This window comes from Echeneis naucrates, chromosome 4 (genome assembly GCF_900963305.1).
Source record: "Echeneis naucrates chromosome 4, fEcheNa1.1, whole genome shotgun sequence".
Lineage (NCBI taxonomy): Eukaryota > Metazoa > Chordata > Actinopteri > Carangiformes > Echeneidae > Echeneis > Echeneis naucrates.
Genome location: NC_042514.1, coordinates 18037186 through 18054813, shown reverse-complemented (window position 1 = coordinate 18054813; position 17628 = coordinate 18037186). Strand labels below are relative to the sequence as shown.

Below are 17628 nucleotides of genomic sequence, written 5' to 3'. Positions count from 1 at the left end.
CCCGTTAGCTCTGTTCTTTGTGAATATTCAATCTTGACAGCGACTGTGGTGTGTGTAATATTACCGGGAGCCAGTGGGGTTACAATCATGTTTTCCTCTCCCATATTCCCCAGGTTTTTGTTAGCGGGGGCATCTCAGTTGTTGACAGCTAATGGAATTGCTCTTCACTTCTTTTGCGTATGATCCCATGGAGATAAGGCACGAGATGAATGTAGAATCCGTGCTGTCAGTTGTGAGGCTGACATGTCTCAGAAGCCGTCATTCATTTGTTCGAAAAGTGTGTGAAACGGTAGGAGCGAATCCACTGACATGTTAGACCCTGTCCACCCTCCAGAGCCCCTGCCTCTGGCAGCTGACAAATGTTGATTCTACATTAACCACAATGCTGCAACGCTGTGCAAATAATGTTCTTTCCCATGGCAACCCTCATCCCCTGTATGGCTAAAACTATGCAATCCTCCCCACCTGTGCAGTTTAACACCTTTGAAAAGTAAAGGTGGGGGTGCAAAGTGCCTTATACAACACAGTAGTCTCTTTATTTGGCAGCGCCTGGGAAGGCCGAGGCCTCTCACTGCCCGAGCTGACTTAAGCAACAGCTGGTGTTCACAGTAACATTTCCTATTTCTGCCTAAGGTGGATCGTGTAACTCTCACTTTATCACCCTTAGAGGCCATGTGAAGGACAAAGCAAGTACGCTCATAAACAAAACTAATGTTTTGATATAATCCCTCCAGGAGGATGATGGAACGATCCATGGTGATTTTTAATACCCACATCCACATCCTACCAGTACCATTGGTTTGCAGAACTATAGGCTGGGATCTAAAACACCAGAGTAATAATGTATATTAGCTGTGTGGTCCTGTGGAAACTGTTACTGTTCATCATTAGTTTTAGCTCTAACAGTGCAGTATCTGCCTACTGAGGCTGCATTTAGTCTGAGATTTAGAGCCACTGAAACTGTTCATGTGTGCTGCGGACAACTGGTCAGAGACAAGGTGGTGACAGAGGTCTTATTTTCACTGTGGCTTGGAAAATGCTTACTCCCTGGTGTTTAATTATTTAACTAGGTAATTACTGTAATTATATAACTTGTCTTTAGTAAACAACAGCAATAGCAATTCCAAAACATTAAATCGGAATACAATTTGTGAATCCACTTATGACCTTTGATTTCCAAACAAGTACAAACTACTGCTTTGTTTGAAATCAGTTTCAACGGAGCAGTTTTAACACAACCAGACAAAGCAGTTTGACTCCTTTTATATAGTTTTATATTTAGCGGCTCCATTATTAGATTGGGACAGGCAATTTGATGTTACATGTAAATGTTTATTATACTAATTGATACTATGATAAATATGATTGATCAAAATTGATGTCAAATATTTCATTTTTAAACTTCAACAAATAAACATTATTCCCCTAAGAAGAACATAAATTGTAGTTCTGAATGTTATTTTTATATGTTATACTTGAGCTTTATTTGTTATTTACATTTAGTCATTGGATAATGTAAATTTTCCACGTCATTTGCAAATGATTTGTTCTATGTTATTTAAACATGTGATAGAAAAGAGCAAACCAGCACTCTCCACAGTACCTGTAATTGGCCCCCTGTGTTCATTTCCCCTTGTAGGACCAGTTAACACAGATCTTAGGCTCCTATTTGTCCCTATGGCCCATTAGTGGCTGCTGGCCCAGAGCCTCAGATGCACAGGCAACCCTCAGTGACCTGATAACATTTATAGTTGTAATGGATTTTTTTACGCCTGTCATTAACTTGCTCAGAAATTGGAGAAAGAAATTGCTTGTACCTTTTTCTGTGGTATTTCAACTTTATAGCATTATGTTCAGATATGTCACCTTCCATCGTCTCTTTTTAAGGCCTCTCCTGTCACTGGTTTAGTTTTAAATGTGCAGGTCTTTTGTACGGGACCCCTGTAGTATCCAGGACTTGTAATTAATATTTAATGATGTTGAGTAAAAGCTTAGAAAGATATAATTTCTTTCCAATTATTATCTCTGTCTTTGCTAGACTGTTAAGGGGTGATTTAGAAGACTACTTAGTTAATGTAGATAGTTTATATGAAGCTGCTCCAAATCAGACCATTTAACAGCGTGCCAATAAAACAGATTTTGACTTTAGATCACTGAATTTTTTATTTTCACAAAAACTAACTTTGTACAAAATAACTTCAATTATGGATAAAAAAATATAAAATATACAGTAGAAAACTGTAAGGAGAAAAAAAAGAAAACACAAACAAACAAAATGGTTCACATGGATGGACAATAAAAAACTGTTAATAGTAGACCTGAGTACAGTCCAAGCAGAGAAGGTGCTGTGGGTGGACAAAATAACATGAACACCTCACAATATCATTAAATCTAACACCACCACAATGACTCCGAACATTACCACAAAATTAAATCCGACACACTCTCTCAATTATTGTGGCCATCATCTGTAGCTTGCACTTACAGCACTTAGCTATCTTAACTCAGTGGCTCTGCTTTGCTTGTCACTTGTAATGTCCCCAAAACAGCCCAGCTGTAGTCTACATCCTGCCCATGGTTCAAGCACAAATAATTAAAGTAAAGAAGTATAGTTCACCTGAACTAATTTGTTTGGAGAATATGATTAACATATAATTCATTTTATGATTTCACAAAATCCGTTGGACCAAACTGGAAAGATGGCCGCAGAGTTTCGTTTGATGGTTCAGCATCTCGCAGTTTATTTCCTAACCCACAAGATGCCTTAAAAAGCCCTCCAATTTCCAGTTGGTACTCAAGAGCACAAGTGAAAGGTTTTGTGCTGTGCATGTTGGAAAAGGGAATATAACCTACAGGGCAACAGTGGCTTGTGTAAAATTCATTCAAAACGTTTTGGTAAGGTGTCATTCAGTTATTCTTCTTCTGGCTCTTTTTGCTCAGTGGCCTGCTGAACTGAACAACATTGAAATATATGAATGTCCCCAAAAAGTGCAGGAAAGCAGTGGCAGACACCAACACTGGAAACAGGTCAGGTAGATGTGGTGGCGGGACCAAAACTACACTCACAATGCTCAAACCAGCCATGGCTGCAACACTGACGTAGAACTGGAACAGAGAGAGAGAGACAGACCATCTGATTCAAATAAAAACAGATCAACATCATGTCAAATGAATTCACAATAAAACAAAGTTCATCTTGAGAGTTAAAACAAAATAAGCTATGCCTTGATTCTACTTAATTGCTTTTTCCTTTCAACCTTTCAACTGCATCTTCCAGTTTTCATCGGTGGATGGGAGTTTGCTAAGTTGTCATCTTGTGGTCTCAGTTTTTTTTTTCCAAGCTGAAGATAAGTAAATACAACCACTGCATCAAAAAGAAATCATTTATTTTATTTATTTATTTATTTATTTTTAGATATAAATTGTGCTGACCTATTTTTATTTCATGAAAAGTGATTGTGACATGTGCAGTACTTTAGGCCCTCCCACTTGTGAAACACTCTTTGTTAACTTCATCATTTAATTAAAGCCTAAATCATCAGCTGACTAATTAGAACTCATATGGAAGAATGGACTCTGGATGCAGATATCATGCAGTCAGACAAGACAACGAAACAAAAGATGCTGACTTTCAAAATAGGACAGTGGCGTAGTAGTCTAGGAGAATTCAAAATCCAACAAGACTTACTATCTCAGATCTGCTAGGGGAGTGAGTGCTCAAATACTCGTCTGCTCCAGAAAGCCTGTGAAAACCACTCATTTCTGTCTTTGTTTCCTGAGTGTCCACATTCAAAGCAAAGGCCATGTTTATTGTCTGTTGGCTGAAAGGTTTTATTCACCTGTTGTTTGGTCAAAAATGGGGAAAAAAAAAAAAATTAATTTGCCCAGGTGTGTCCAAACTTAAGCATGCAACCAAGATCTCAAGAACGCTATTTCCTAGACAAATGAGCAAACTCTATCTGCCAAGAAACACGATTAGAAGCTGTGGGAATCTTTGTCAAAATATAGTTGAGTGGACCTTAAATTCTGATTATATTGTGAGGTTTGTCCACATTATTCTACTTAAAAACCTGCATGCCCCGAGCATGACTGATATGCTCTTTTCTGTGCTAAATGACAATGCTCTCAAAACCAGACCAATGATAAATTTATACTCTGTCACAGGAACAGTGAAACAATGAAAAGACTAGGCACCTCAGGGGATGAGCAAGCCTTTGGCTTCCCCTTTTAATCACAACTATAATATCAAACCAAGAAATGAGCTCTCAAATCCCATCGAGTATTCATCACTGAATAATGGACTTCAAACTGGTCATTTGAGAGGTGCTATAAAGACTAGACAGAAGCTTGAAATATCATATTACAGAACAGGCGGTTTGAAATTTTTTGGTCTGTACAGTCACTTTTATTCTGTCAGAGAGATGCAAATAGAAGTGATGGTGAAAGTGAGATCATTCGTGTGTCTATTTAGGCTTTATGGCCCAGAAATAAGTCGGTGGGTAAAATGGAGTATCCCCCTTCTGCCCACGCCCACCTTCGCCAGCCCAAACCCATGAAACCTTATCGCCATCATTGGGGCTCACTATTTATGCTGCTTGTGTAAATAAATATATCTAGGCAAACCTGTGTTAATGACACGCGCTATAAAAAGACACCTTCTCTTAATCTCTGACACCCTATCGGTGCCCCTGTCACTAAGGGGCTGGTGTAGTGCAGCCCCTTCAGACACTGTGGAAACTTAAATAAGTGATAAATAATTCTTTGGCTGGCAGCAGCTTTCATCCCTGGACAGCTTACACAGCTTACAGTGGCACATGATCTTTATTTATACAGTTGGGTATATATTCTCACAGTTGCAGTTTAGGTCCAGTGCCACTTTCAAAGTACAGGCCACCTGGGATCCTGAAATCACCGCCCTTTGTATTGCAAACGCATCAGTTAAGTCACAGAGCATGTGTCTTTATCTCAAGTAAGGAAACACGCCTATGTGTGCAGGATTCCAGTGTGGCTGTAGGTCTGTTAGTACTGCAGTATGTTCTCTGGCTAAGCACTGACCTTCCATCTCACTATGCAGGCAAGGTCCATTTTTGGTAGGCAGAAGAACAGTTTGCGGTAGGCACCCAGTCTCAGCTCTTCCTCCGAGCAGTGCTCCAGTGCAGACAGTAGATAGATGCTGAGGAGGAGGAAGGCCAGTGAGGTCACTGTGTAGGGTGCCAGCAGACCATCCTTCAGAAACAGAGGCAGCATGCTGCAGAGAGGGACAAGGACAAGCACAGCGATGCATTTACAGTCTAGACTTTTTTTTTTCTTCTTCTTTTTTTTTTTTTTTCTTGCTCAATGTCTTTTTCTTGAGCGATGTGCAGTGATCCCGAACAAATTAAGACTCACATACAGATGGAAACGCTGCAGATATCTTTTCCCCCTTTTTGAAAGCAAAGTGTACCAGAGCGCTCATACATCCTTGTACAATTTTAATATTAATAGCTAGATAGAAAATTTTAAGGACAATCTAAAAAAGTATTCACGTTCCACAGGTAATTGAGAGCACATATGTTTTCATAAATGTCCAATAGTGCATCATTAAGTTCAATATTGAGTTTGTTGAGAGCGGGAGCGACAGCAAACCACACAGTGTTTATTCAACAAGCCTGAGCACACTTTATGCCCCTTGGGGCGAGATGGAACTGGCAGTCGATCCAAGCTTGTCTTACTTTAGCAGAAGAGCATGGACAAAAACAACAGTTGACTCACAGTAACTTACACATCACCCAATTTTATACAAATCTATTTAGTCACAACAAACCACTCATTCTGAATGCTCCATTCAGAACATATAAATGTCTGACATTTTTAACAATACGTATAATTTCAACAGACTGGCGGCATTCTGTCCTTGTAAAATCAGGAGGGTGGAGCATCAATTCAGCCAATTATACTAACAAAGATGTATTTTTTTTTAATGGCAAAGTCTGTGGAGGATGTAGATAATGCGTCGAAGTCAGACTGTACTGGCAAACAGCTACAGAATGACCTCCTGTGCCTACACAACGCACAGTTAGACAGCAGGCATGCTGACTATGCCATGTAATCCCCAGATATCCTTATACTAAACCACACACACAACAATTAGTGCTGCCGGAAGAATTTAACAACAGCTGGTGAAAGTTAGATGGAGCATTTGCAGCACTACTTGTCTTTTCCATTCATGGTCCTCAGTTCAACCCATAACGCAGATCCATTTAGATTTTTAAGATTATTTCTATAGTGTTGTTCATCTGATAGTTAGCAGCAGTGAGGGGTCGTACAGAGTGCGAGACAGGAAGGGATAACATTTGCATTGCATTTGTGTACTTAACGGATCCATTTGCATCTGAACATCAAGTTCACTTGTCTTACTTTTGTCCGAAAGGTCTTTTTTAAAGCTAAAAATATGTTTCTTTTCAGCCATCTTTAAAGACAACAGGTGACTGGACAGGATAAGTTGCTGATATACTACAGAAACAAGGATGAAAGCCTTCTGCGGCATTTAAGTTATAACAGAAATCTCAAAACTTAAAACAAGTCCTGATTAACCTTTTAGCAGACATTATCGGCAGACATAAAGATCCTTGTGTTATACAATATACTCCCAGACGGACAAAAAACCTCTTGCACCAGTCTAAATTAAAAGTTAAGGCTGATAAGGCAACAGTGCAGATTGTTTTAATGATAATGGATCCCAAACATGAAAATTCTGGCTTAAATTCTACCCCAAAAAGTGATGGGACCTCTGCTACAAAGTGAAACAGGTCTACAACTTTAGTTACTGGGCCACTCTTTCAATCGGAAAATGGTCCTGCTCTCTCTCCACATGGTCTTACCTGAATGTTGAAGCCTGCAGGAACCAAATGACCACAAGGGGCAGGTCATTCAGCAGGAGGCAGGCAGGCCTAGAAAATATAAAAATTGGATACAGTTGTTATTGAACACTGTGATAAGTACCACTGAATGTTTTTTGAGCCCACGTTATCCCAAACCTGGATGTGAGCAGATATAATATTTTTAATACTAACATAATAGGACATCCATGTGAATCAATTATCGACTGTAGCTCACAAGGCAATCGGGAAATAATTTTACATCATTATATCAGTGTACACCTTTACTGCAATTACACTGGCACGTGTCATGCAGTTTTAAAAATCCAACTTTTATTTGAGCCAAGTTTTCAATATCAAAATTGGGGCTTCTAAATATTTTCTATGATAAATGTATAATTGAATGATGTGGGTTTTAATAGAAGTCCTGTTAACTGATCCCAGTTGCCTGTGTCGGTGCTAGTTGTACACAGCTCTCCGAGGGGGGCACTTTCCACCGGTCCCCGAGCCCATAATTACAGCCAGTGCTCTTTGGCGATCCTGTTACAGCCCAATAATTGATCCTGTGCAAACAACGCCCCGAGCTGCCGCCTGCCATTCTTTCCTAATCCCTGGACATGCATTACTGATTGATTCCGGGGGACAGGTGGGAGATATAACTCAATAGTTAATAAAGCAACAATCTACCCTAATCTAGATTAATAGATGATTCCAGATCTAGGAGCCAAATCCCCCACTGTCAAATCTATCCCATGCTGCAACTTCTATCTACAGTCGCTATAGCTTCATACATACTGTACGGGGGGGAAATGATAATGAGTCACACCACATTCATATTTTACTCTCACATGTGCAAGTGATGCATTTAGTCCGTTAAACATGACACAACGCTGACACGCACCACAAGACATATCATGACAACGGAAGCTGTGATGGCCGGTTTCGTATCTGAGCGGCAGACTGTGATGACAGAGGTGAATAACCTCTCAGTTAACTAGTCAGTATTTAAATAGATTGTTTCCCCCAAAGTCTGGGAGTTCAGCAAGAGAATGACGTCACCTTAACAAAGTGCACATGTGCTCAACTTATTAACAGTGTGCAAGACATAATTTAAGATTTGTGGTGGGGACGAGCAGAATAGCTCCTTTGTGAGTAGAAATTAAATCTATACTCATGAATATTTCAGATATCACTGCAAGATAGAGAAAGTACAATTTACATTTGTTACCATCCCTGCTGTTACATGTGATCCAAGAAGTTACAGTTATCTTCTTTGTACTTACAAGGCAGCCAAGAGGATGGACTTTTCATGGACTTGATAGGAGAAGAGGAAAAATGCCAGTGACGAATTAACCTATAAGTGGCAATAAGATACTCAATGTAACTACTACTGTTACTGAACAATAATACTTAAAAATACTTTTTAATAAAGGCAATGAAAAAAACTAGTATGTGAACACATGCACCAGCAATTAAAAAATTAAAACATGTATATTTCATACTGTGTCAGCTAAGGTATCAAACAAATGAAAATAATTAAATTCAATACATATTGTTAGACCTGATATGGTAATTGTAGAATAGCAGACCCCACCTCCCTGTAAACCAGGGTAGTACAAAAACAAAGTACATTTGTTTTGAAATTCGTTTAAGTTGACAAGCTGAGGTAATGTGTGCGAAAAAACACTCACCAAGGCCAGTTTAAACTGCCAGAAGTTGGGTTTTATCAGAAGTCTGATCGAAGAAGGCAGGACAGCCAGAAGAGTGCAGGCAAAACTGGAAAAAACAAGAAAAATAAGAATTTAGATGAGGTCTCATCAGCAGAGTCAACAGTAATACAGATATTCTCATTATAATACGACAAATGTTATCATTAGTATTAATAGTATTATTAATTCTAAAAATCTCCTGGGATAAAATAAATCATAACCCAATAGAAAAAAATACAGCAGAAAACAGCAGATTCATTACATGTTTCTGTTGACATTGTTTCATGTAAAAATTGTTAATAGCAACATGATTTAAAAAAAGACAAATCACTTCAACAACAAAGCAAGATACGCGCCACCATCTTCCTTTTTTTCCCTCATTCCCGTCCGCTCTTCAACTAAGACCCTCGCCATGTGGAAATTGAACAAATACCAGCCCTGTCTTGGGGTTACCAGGCATTATTTTAACCCTTCAATTGTCACCTGCTGGGGGCAGAGGCACCGGTAGGGACTGACTATGTGTTAGTATGAATGTATATAATTGTGTTGAGAGGTCATGTAGCGAGTTAGGTGTGAGGGCAACAATGTGTTGCTACTACCATTTGCAAACGTGATAGAGGGCGTTATGTGAACACTGAAGGAGTCAAAAGGATAGATAGCAGTAATAAAAGACAAGTCAGTGGGTATTTAGTGTCTATGAAAGCGAGTGTGTTATGTGCATGTTATGTGTAGGGCAGGGTTTTGGGGTCCGGAAGGACATGGATCACTTTTCACAGCTGATTCATTCTATGTACACAGTACACCCACACCAGAACATTTAGCAATCCAATGCCTGTGCCAAGAAGACAAGAGTGTTTTTCATTTGTTTGAAATGCACAACAGTCAAAGAAGTCCAACTTGATCCCTCGACTTAGTAGTCTGGCAGAAACGTGTCCATGCTGCGTGGGACTCCTAAATTTAGCGGGTCGGGTTATTTAAGCAGGCTCCTCCATGACACAACTGCTGCATAAACTATTTCCCCTGCTGTTAAAGCACAGATTTTCAGCTTTTGCTCAAATTCATAGTAATCATATCCAAAGACTTCCTGGGATGTATTTACAGTAGCGGGCCGAGATACTGAGTCCAGTGCTAAATCTTTTCTACGTGCTGTGTACTACTAGCACCAGGTATTTGTCTCCCTCTTTGTATCACCAATTTTATATATTATAAAATTATTTTATATATATATTAATCACATAATCCATCAGGATATCTTTAAAAAGAAAGCCTTTTTAATGGTTCGATTTAATCTGCTCCTATGAACATGACGCTGGCTTTAGTAGTTCCTGGGGCAATTCAATTTCTTGTCACTGCATTTCCAAAAACAGCTGTGACTTTATGTTCAGAAGTTCCTCACAAGATGTTTCCTTAAGGGATGATCTTATTTCCACTTTGCTAGATCACAGTCTTCGTTTCCTTGGGCAAGCTGTGTTTTCCCAGGAAATGAAAGGAGTGAAAACAAAGAGACAGGAGGGAAGAAGTCAAGAAAAAAACTGCAGACAATGTTGTATGAAAGACAGGGGAATAAAAAATGAGAGCTTCCCAGATCGAAAGTGGGATTACCTGAATTGGAGCTGAGACTCACTGGACAGAATGGATCTGATCTTTATCAGGGTGTTCAAGCTGCACCATGCGTTTGCCACTTTATCCTGTACACAAACACAACAAGCAGTTGTTGAACTATTAAATGATAAATTAACATGGCTCAAACAATTCTGTTCAAAAATGCATGTAGAAGAGAAAGTGAATATGTTGTTTTGCTGTGAGTAATTATTTCCCCCCTGAAAATGCAATAAAAATTCCACTGTGGCATTCCAGGGAAGGCATTTCTATGTAGCCCTCCGTCATAAATTTCCCTCCCTTGTCAGAAAAAGCATAGCACTTATTTGTAAACTTGTGGACACAAGGCCAAGTGTCAAACTTGGGTAGTTTCTGCATAAGCAGCAAATAAAGACCGAATAAATCCAGAATGCCAATATGTTGCCTAATTCTATATATGATTAAAAGTACTATGGTATTTTTCACTAAAAACTGATACCTCAAAATTACTTGTTTTTTTTTCCACCAAGTCATAATGCTCAAACTTTTGACGATATGGGATGAAGCAGCAATATAATTAAAGATAAAAGGGAATATAAGAAATACATTTTTTTTTGCTTTATTAAAAGAACCATCTTAATAGTTGATTAGTTTGTGATCAAAACACTTTTTGATTTGAGAATTTCATTCTGATGGAGACATCATGCTTTTTTCCTTATGTTTGTGTCTGTTCATATTGTTCTTATGAGTAATGTGGATACTAATCTTTCTGGTTTATGAATGAAATAGAGGGTCTGTAACAAATATAATGCCAGCCAAAAAGTACTTGTGGTTTATAAGCTGTGAGATCAGATGTGGAGGGGCTTGCTGTGTGATTCAGTTGATTTAAGTGCTTAAGCAGTTGTGCGGGGATCAGATGATATTGAGGCCAAAGCCGCCACTGTGCAGCATATCACACAATATAGACACAGCATGCTTAGATCAGCCTTATGCATCCACTATGGTGATGGTTTCTCAGTGGGGCCCTGTCTAGTAAACCTATTTCTGGCTTCCTCCTCTGTGCTACAGCTGCTCACAGCACAGCTGTGTGGATCTTAATGGCAGCCTAGTCAGCAGCGCTAGGTTGTCCAGTGTTGTGCTATCTCAGCCCCTTCCCTCTCTCGCCTTCTTTGCCTCCTTGCTCCAAATAACCACTAAGGGAATTTTCCTGGACACCGCCTGAAGCTAACACATGAATTGGGAGAGAGGGGAGGTGGAGGTGGAGGGGTGGGGGGGGGTGTCCCGTTTGCAAATGTAAGGGGGGATCTATAGCAGTGTGGCTCCTTCACCTAAAAGCTACCATGGAATTTCACAGAGAGAACCATTTGGTGCCATTTTTGTGAGCAGACAAGCAATATGAGACATCAGAATGCAGCTCAGTGGGTAAACTGCTCCCTCCCAGAAGCTGCCAGGACCACCAGTCACCAGCCCTCTTCTTCCCAGCCACCCTTTTCTCACCCCTGTCCCCTTGTCCAAAGCTTCTGCTTACATGCACAATTTCACAATTAGTTGAGGACAACTCGCCCAGCAGCCTCTCATGCTGCCGTCACAGGGGAGTATAGTGTCTCTCACACCCTGTGTATTATGTTTGCATCATTACGTTGAACAAACACTGCCGCAGTGCATGCTGCCCCCCGCTCCCCTCAGTAGAATTTTCAATTACTTCTCACATCCATGACACCTTGTGGTAGGTGGCACCTTGGGGACCAGGACAAGAAGGGGTTAGAGGGTTTTCGAAATGAGAACTACAAACCTTGGCCTTTGAACAGTCAGCGACACATTTAAGTAAACAAACACATACAGTTACATTACCTCCGCTTCTTCCAATGACAGCTTCTAACATTTCCTGTGGAAATGTTTCAGCACAGTTTCTCAGTATTCAGTGTTGCTTTCCTTTTGAACTAATCATATTCCTCTTGCTCCTTTGCTCACAAGCTGTGACTGAGACCCAAGCATTGAAATCTATGTGTTATAACATGGTCTATAACATTTAAACGATCATCAAACAAACACGCACTTGCAGGCAACAGCTGTCTTATCTGTTCTGATTTGCCTGTAAAATAAGTGTGAAGTTGGCCCCAATCATCAGTCCATATGGCTAAAAAATGGTTGTGCTTTGAAGTGCTGAAAATACCCAAGCCATAAATTAGCAATTAATCATTCATGATTTCAAACTGTGTTGTGTCTCTGAACAACCTTCTGTTTCAACAGAAATTACGTCAAATTAAAGAAAATAAAGACACTGTTCATTCATACCCAACATGCTGAAATTATAAGGAACTAATTAATTAGACATGAATGTCAGCCAGCCAGTGTACTTGATTATACTATTCCACTATTTTTCAGACTAAATTGTTACTTTACATTTTCTTGCTAACCCTAACCCTAACCCCCTAACCCTGAACAAACAAATAACATTTTTTGAGATTCAATTGAGATTTGATTTTCCTTTTTTGATGCCAATATTACTTTGCTCTAACTGAGAATGTGTCCTAAATGCAGATGCAAACCAATATCAAGAGGATATGAATGTCCTTGTAATGCAATACCATACACAGCAGAATAACAAAACAAGACAGCATTACTGGAAGCAAAATATCTTTAGACTTAATAAGTCAAAATGTCAAAACCTTTTGATGCTACCGATACTATCAGAATTGGAAGATTTTATTTTGATGTGTATAATCAGGGTCACATTTATTCAATAATTTCTCTGAAATTTCCCCAACCCATTTCCCCAGGGAAAAAATGGGCCTCAGGAAACAGGAAATGTGGATGTGACCTGTATGGTTCCTCATTGTTTAGCTTTAATATTCATGATCTGTCAGGAGATATCATCTATTATCATCCCCTCGTTCTTTAACTGACATCAGAATTGTTATTAAGAGTGAGCTGCTATTCTTAATGCCTACATGGCAAAAGACGTTTTTCCCCCCTCAGTTGTGCTTTTCAGTTTTGATTCAAGAAACACGACCGTACCTCAAATAGACCACGAGCCACGGGAAAGATCCTTCTGACCACCTGCAAGGCCTGGTGAGGGTCAGACAGGAAGGGTAGCCAGCAGAGGGCAAAAGTCACCAACACTGTTACAGCAATTCTCACCAACAAGAAAAGCCTACATGAAAAGGGTCACACAGAGACATGTATTACCTTTGAGGAGAGAACGAATCTAATATATCATAAATAATACAGTATCTTTGTGGGTTTTGACATCACAATTTGCAATTCTCCATATTGAAGACGTTAGTATGTTATTTAAGTATGTCTATGTCTGCTGCAATTCCTTGAAGAATTAGTACACACTATGTGTGAGTCCTAAATTTGGGATTTGACCCTTGTGCTGAGGAATGTAGTGAAAGCCATGCATCAGCTGAAAGTCTTCAGTGTAGGTCAGGATATCTCGTCAGCTGTAACTGTGAAGCTGCTGGTTAAGTTGCACACACAGGCATAGCTGAGGAGTTTGGGCATGGCGAGAGTGTCATCTGGACATATCTTCCCCCCAGCTCGTCTAATCCAGCTCTCCATTTGCTACTAAATGCCCTTGGTACATTGTTACTAGATAAACAAGACACTGGACACACTAGTAACAACATCCAATCTGATTACGTCAGTCATTTTGTGGCTCCCATGAGGACACGGTTCTCTTATGGACTGACATTTCTGACTGCATCTGATTTGAGCACTCAGCTGACTTGTCTCTGCAGTGTGACAAAACAATATAACAAATGAGTACATAGTTGAATACTTTTATTTTGATGCTCTTGATTTTTAAAGTTTCTTAGCAGTATTCTGAAACATTTTTACGCAAGCACAGACTATTGTTAGATTTAGCAGCCTTTGCTTTATTGAAACATAAGGTAATCATCACAGCTGCGAGAATGGATGTATATATCATATGACTGGTGTCTGCTAATTTGGTTTAGTTTGTTGCCTACATATTGCTCTAATAGGGTACTTTGAATTTGTCAGCGATAAATCAAAAATAGAAATGATTAAATAAAATAAGATAAATAAATAGGCTTACCCTTTTCCCATTAGGCCCAATTTGACACATTTTCCAAGGAGGTAGCAGAAGAAGGGCAGAGCGTGGTATAGCTCCATCTGTTTGTAATTGAGAGCCAGGGAGAAGGCCATGGAACCCGACACATCCCAGCCCAAACCCAGTGCCAGAACACCCCACAGAGCAAAACCCTGGCTGACTCCATTGTACCTGATGCTATTAAGGTCAATCCAGTTCGCACGTTACAGTTACACATATAGTATCTTGAGGTTATGTAATATAGCTGCAGGGCCAAATATCCAAATATGATCTTTTTGTAAATTATAAGATTTTTGTTTTAATAGCGAAAATGCTTATTTAATGTCACAGAAATTAGTAATATGCAAAGTTCTATTGTTCGAAGTTGTAAAAATATTTAAAACCCTTACATGGCTAAATTATAGTTTTAGTGAATTTTGCTAAAGTTCTTTAGGTGCAATGTATTTTAGAATTTGGATTTTAAAGCCAATGCATTATGCTTTTGAAATTTTTTATAGAATATCAACACTGAATGCAACAATAAGAACAAAAAAATATACCAACTAAGGATACTGGAAATGGCCGTAGTCAATTAGAATTAGTCCTGGGTAGAGCAGGAAACAGAGCAAAGTGGAAACCTGTAGACAGGGAAATTTACAGGTTAACAGAAGGCAAACAACTCAAATTGAATTACAGTCTGCTCATTTTTAATCTATGGTCAATAGGAGCTGTGCTAATCAGTGGTCAATTATGTGTTCAAAAAGGGATCACAACAAATGTTCTTTTCTAACTTCCTTTATTTTCCTATTCATAGTTACTTACCAGGATTCTGTCTTGCCATGCACTAAACAAAGAACAATGCTTGAGGCGATACTTTTCTTAGACATAGCTGGAAAGATTCTGCTTTTACTACTAAATACTGTTGACAGTTTCCCTCTAAACGGATTGCACAGTAAATGTATGATAACCCAGTGAAATGCAGTAATTTCTTGGAAATGTAATAAGATCACATTATCATATCATATTGCAATGACTACATAATTCCCCAATTTGGTGGACCCAGTACTGTAATTTGTTTTAATAAGGGTGGGTTCTCAGACTAAGAGGAAAATGTGGCTAGCTTGGGTCATTAGTTGAGAAAACTATTTGAATTCATATTAGAAAAGATTGTAACCTTTTTCTTAGATGATCCATCAGTCAGGTATAAACAGTATAAAACCACTGCAGGGATGTATATCAGCAAATCTGCTACCAGGACTGGAACATGAAAAAAGGAGCCATTTATCATATCATATCCCATTTTCGTGGATTTTTTTTTTTTTTTTAATTTTCACACTTCACATTCAAAGTATTTATCCAATTATGTGCCATATACACAAATGTAATTCATTTTGTATAAGTACATACATGTACATTTATTATTTTAAGATTTAGACAGTCATGGATTAAGGAAGTTTTCCACTTCATTTTCAATTACCACTGTACCTGTAGCCCTCATGAATAACTTGTGGGATGGGCTTTCATAACCTCTTGATTTGTGGAGCTCCACCCAGTCAGGGTTTATGGTCTTGGCTCTGCAGGAAAACACTGATGATTTTAATTTTGTTGAAAAATGTCTTTCTTTTTAAAAACAGTTACTTTAATTTGCTTAAAACAGCCTAATCTGCAGGTGTAGTATACAGTTACTGAAATGCTTATAACATATAACACATACTCATATTGACTAGATGGATGGACTGTTGTGACCTAGACATTAGCTTGCAATATAATAATTTTAATTTTGAGTATCATTTAACCACTTTCATTTGACAAAACACTTACATATACGCACAGATCCAGCTGTGGTAGGCTGTGAGCGGAGGATAGTCAAGACCCCAGTAGTTCAAATCATTGTCAGTGGTGTTAAAGTACCTACAAGATACAAATGTCACATATATTTATTCTAAAACTTTGAAAGGGTCAAAAACGTTAATGGGAGATATTCTGATTACACTCTAGTACATCCCTTTAAGGTGCCTCCCTCCACCCACTTCACCACTGTTTTGTTTTGAGCCCATATCTAAAAATCTTTAATTCTGTATTTGTGCAATAATAATAGTCTTTTTAACACTTTAATTCAAAACAAGTAACACAGTGCTTCACTTAAGTCAAACATAAATAATCCAAACTAATCAAGCTAAAATGTAAGCAACATAAAAAAATCCCATCCAGTCCAGTACAAAACCAAATAAAAGTCCATTAAATGTTCATAACTTGGAGCTACAGTCTGGTCTGAGCCTTAGAAAAGTTGCCAGTTTGCAAGGTGCTGTACATTTAAGTAAAACGTATGCAGTGCACTTCATCCATCGTCCCATAAATCCAAATCCTCAATAAACGCTATAATTTTGGTGGTTCAGAGAGGTGTTGATTCAAAGGTATGATCATTGTACTGAGCATTGTAACACTTATGACCGGTGATTTATCGTGGTGCTGTTTTACTGGGCTGCATTACTTCTGTGCACCTAATAAATTGCTAATAGAGTGTACACTGTGAGTCCTTATAGTCTGGTTGTTGCCACATTCCCCTGTTTTAACAGGTCCATTTAAACAGTCCGGGTCTCATAAGGCATCAGACTGACCATTCCTGAGGAGGGAGGTTGTATGTCACTTCCTGCCAGTGCCTTTGGGCCTCATAGTCACCAAACATGGGAGGTTTCCCCGCCCCTAAGGAACAATCAATGACACAACAGCAGTGAATGACAGCAAGACAGAAAACACAGACAGACTTCCACTGCCGGTTATTCAAACACGTGGCTGCATGCTGATCGCTCACAGTGATATCACTGATAAGAGGAAAACATCTTTCTACCCGTAAAAAGAAGTTACGATGAAGTAAACTGCAGTGCAGCGAGGAATACAAAAGCGCCCGCCTGAACGTAGCACGCACACACACAGCAACGTTAAGCTTCATAAAACCTACCTGAATATGAATTCAGAGAAACTCCCCATCTCACAACAATGCAGAGCAAAACACAAATGGATACGAGACTCCACGTTGGCATAACTTTGACTGGTATAGATTAACTTTTTGGTGGAAATATAAACGACAAAAATCCTGCTCGTTGGGGCAGCATCGGAGTCTGCTTTGCACTTCCTGTATACGTCATCAGTAAGAGGTTCGTTTCATCATCGCATTGGGCGCTGCACGCCTACGTAGGCGCTGAGCGCTGGGAGGCGTTTGAAACATTCGGAAGATAAGGAAAATATCCATTCATCGGTCAATCGCTCGATTAATGGGGCGGGAAAGATAACGAAATTAAACAGTGCAATGGCAGATAGAATGATAAGTTCCTTTTCTACTGTATGAACGTATTCGTCGTCCTATTTTGTTTACGGTTACAATTCGAATAAGTAAAGCCTCAATTTCCCAGGTACAGGGAATGTATCA

General features: G+C 39.1%; 1 protein-coding gene across 1 annotated transcript; it reads right to left on the bottom strand.

The window, feature by feature from the left end:
* Positions 1-2150: 2150 nt before the first annotated feature.
* alg6 (ALG6 alpha-1,3-glucosyltransferase) lies at positions 2151-17313 on the bottom strand. Its single transcript, XM_029499866.1, has 14 exons — positions 17161-17313; positions 16820-16904; positions 16023-16112; positions 15687-15775; positions 15376-15458; positions 14775-14839; positions 14208-14393; positions 13163-13298; positions 10169-10254; positions 8549-8633; positions 8141-8211; positions 6861-6929; positions 5056-5248; positions 2151-3105 (listed from the first exon to the last, which is right to left on the bottom strand). Exons 1-14 carry the CDS (start codon positions 17240-17242, stop codon positions 2908-2910), a joined length of 1518 nt encoding a protein of 505 aa, XP_029355726.1. The 5' UTR covers positions 17243-17313; the 3' UTR covers positions 2151-2907.
* Positions 17314-17628: the final 315 nt, after the last annotated feature.

Bases quoted from the DNA above. Each gene is read 5' to 3' on its own strand.
- alg6 (XM_029499866.1), bottom strand. From the start codon at position 17,242: ATGCCAACGTGGAGTCTCGTATCCATTTGTGTTTTGCTCTGCATTGTT. The intron at 10,255-13,162 runs GTACGGTCGTGT...GTTTGTGTACAG, and splicing joins TGGCTCGTGGTCTATTTGAG to GATAAAGTGGCAAACGCATG. The intron at 8,212-8,548 runs GTGAGTGTTTTT...TGCCACTTATAG, and splicing joins GGCAGTTTAAACTGGCCTTG to GTTAATTCGTCACTGGCATT.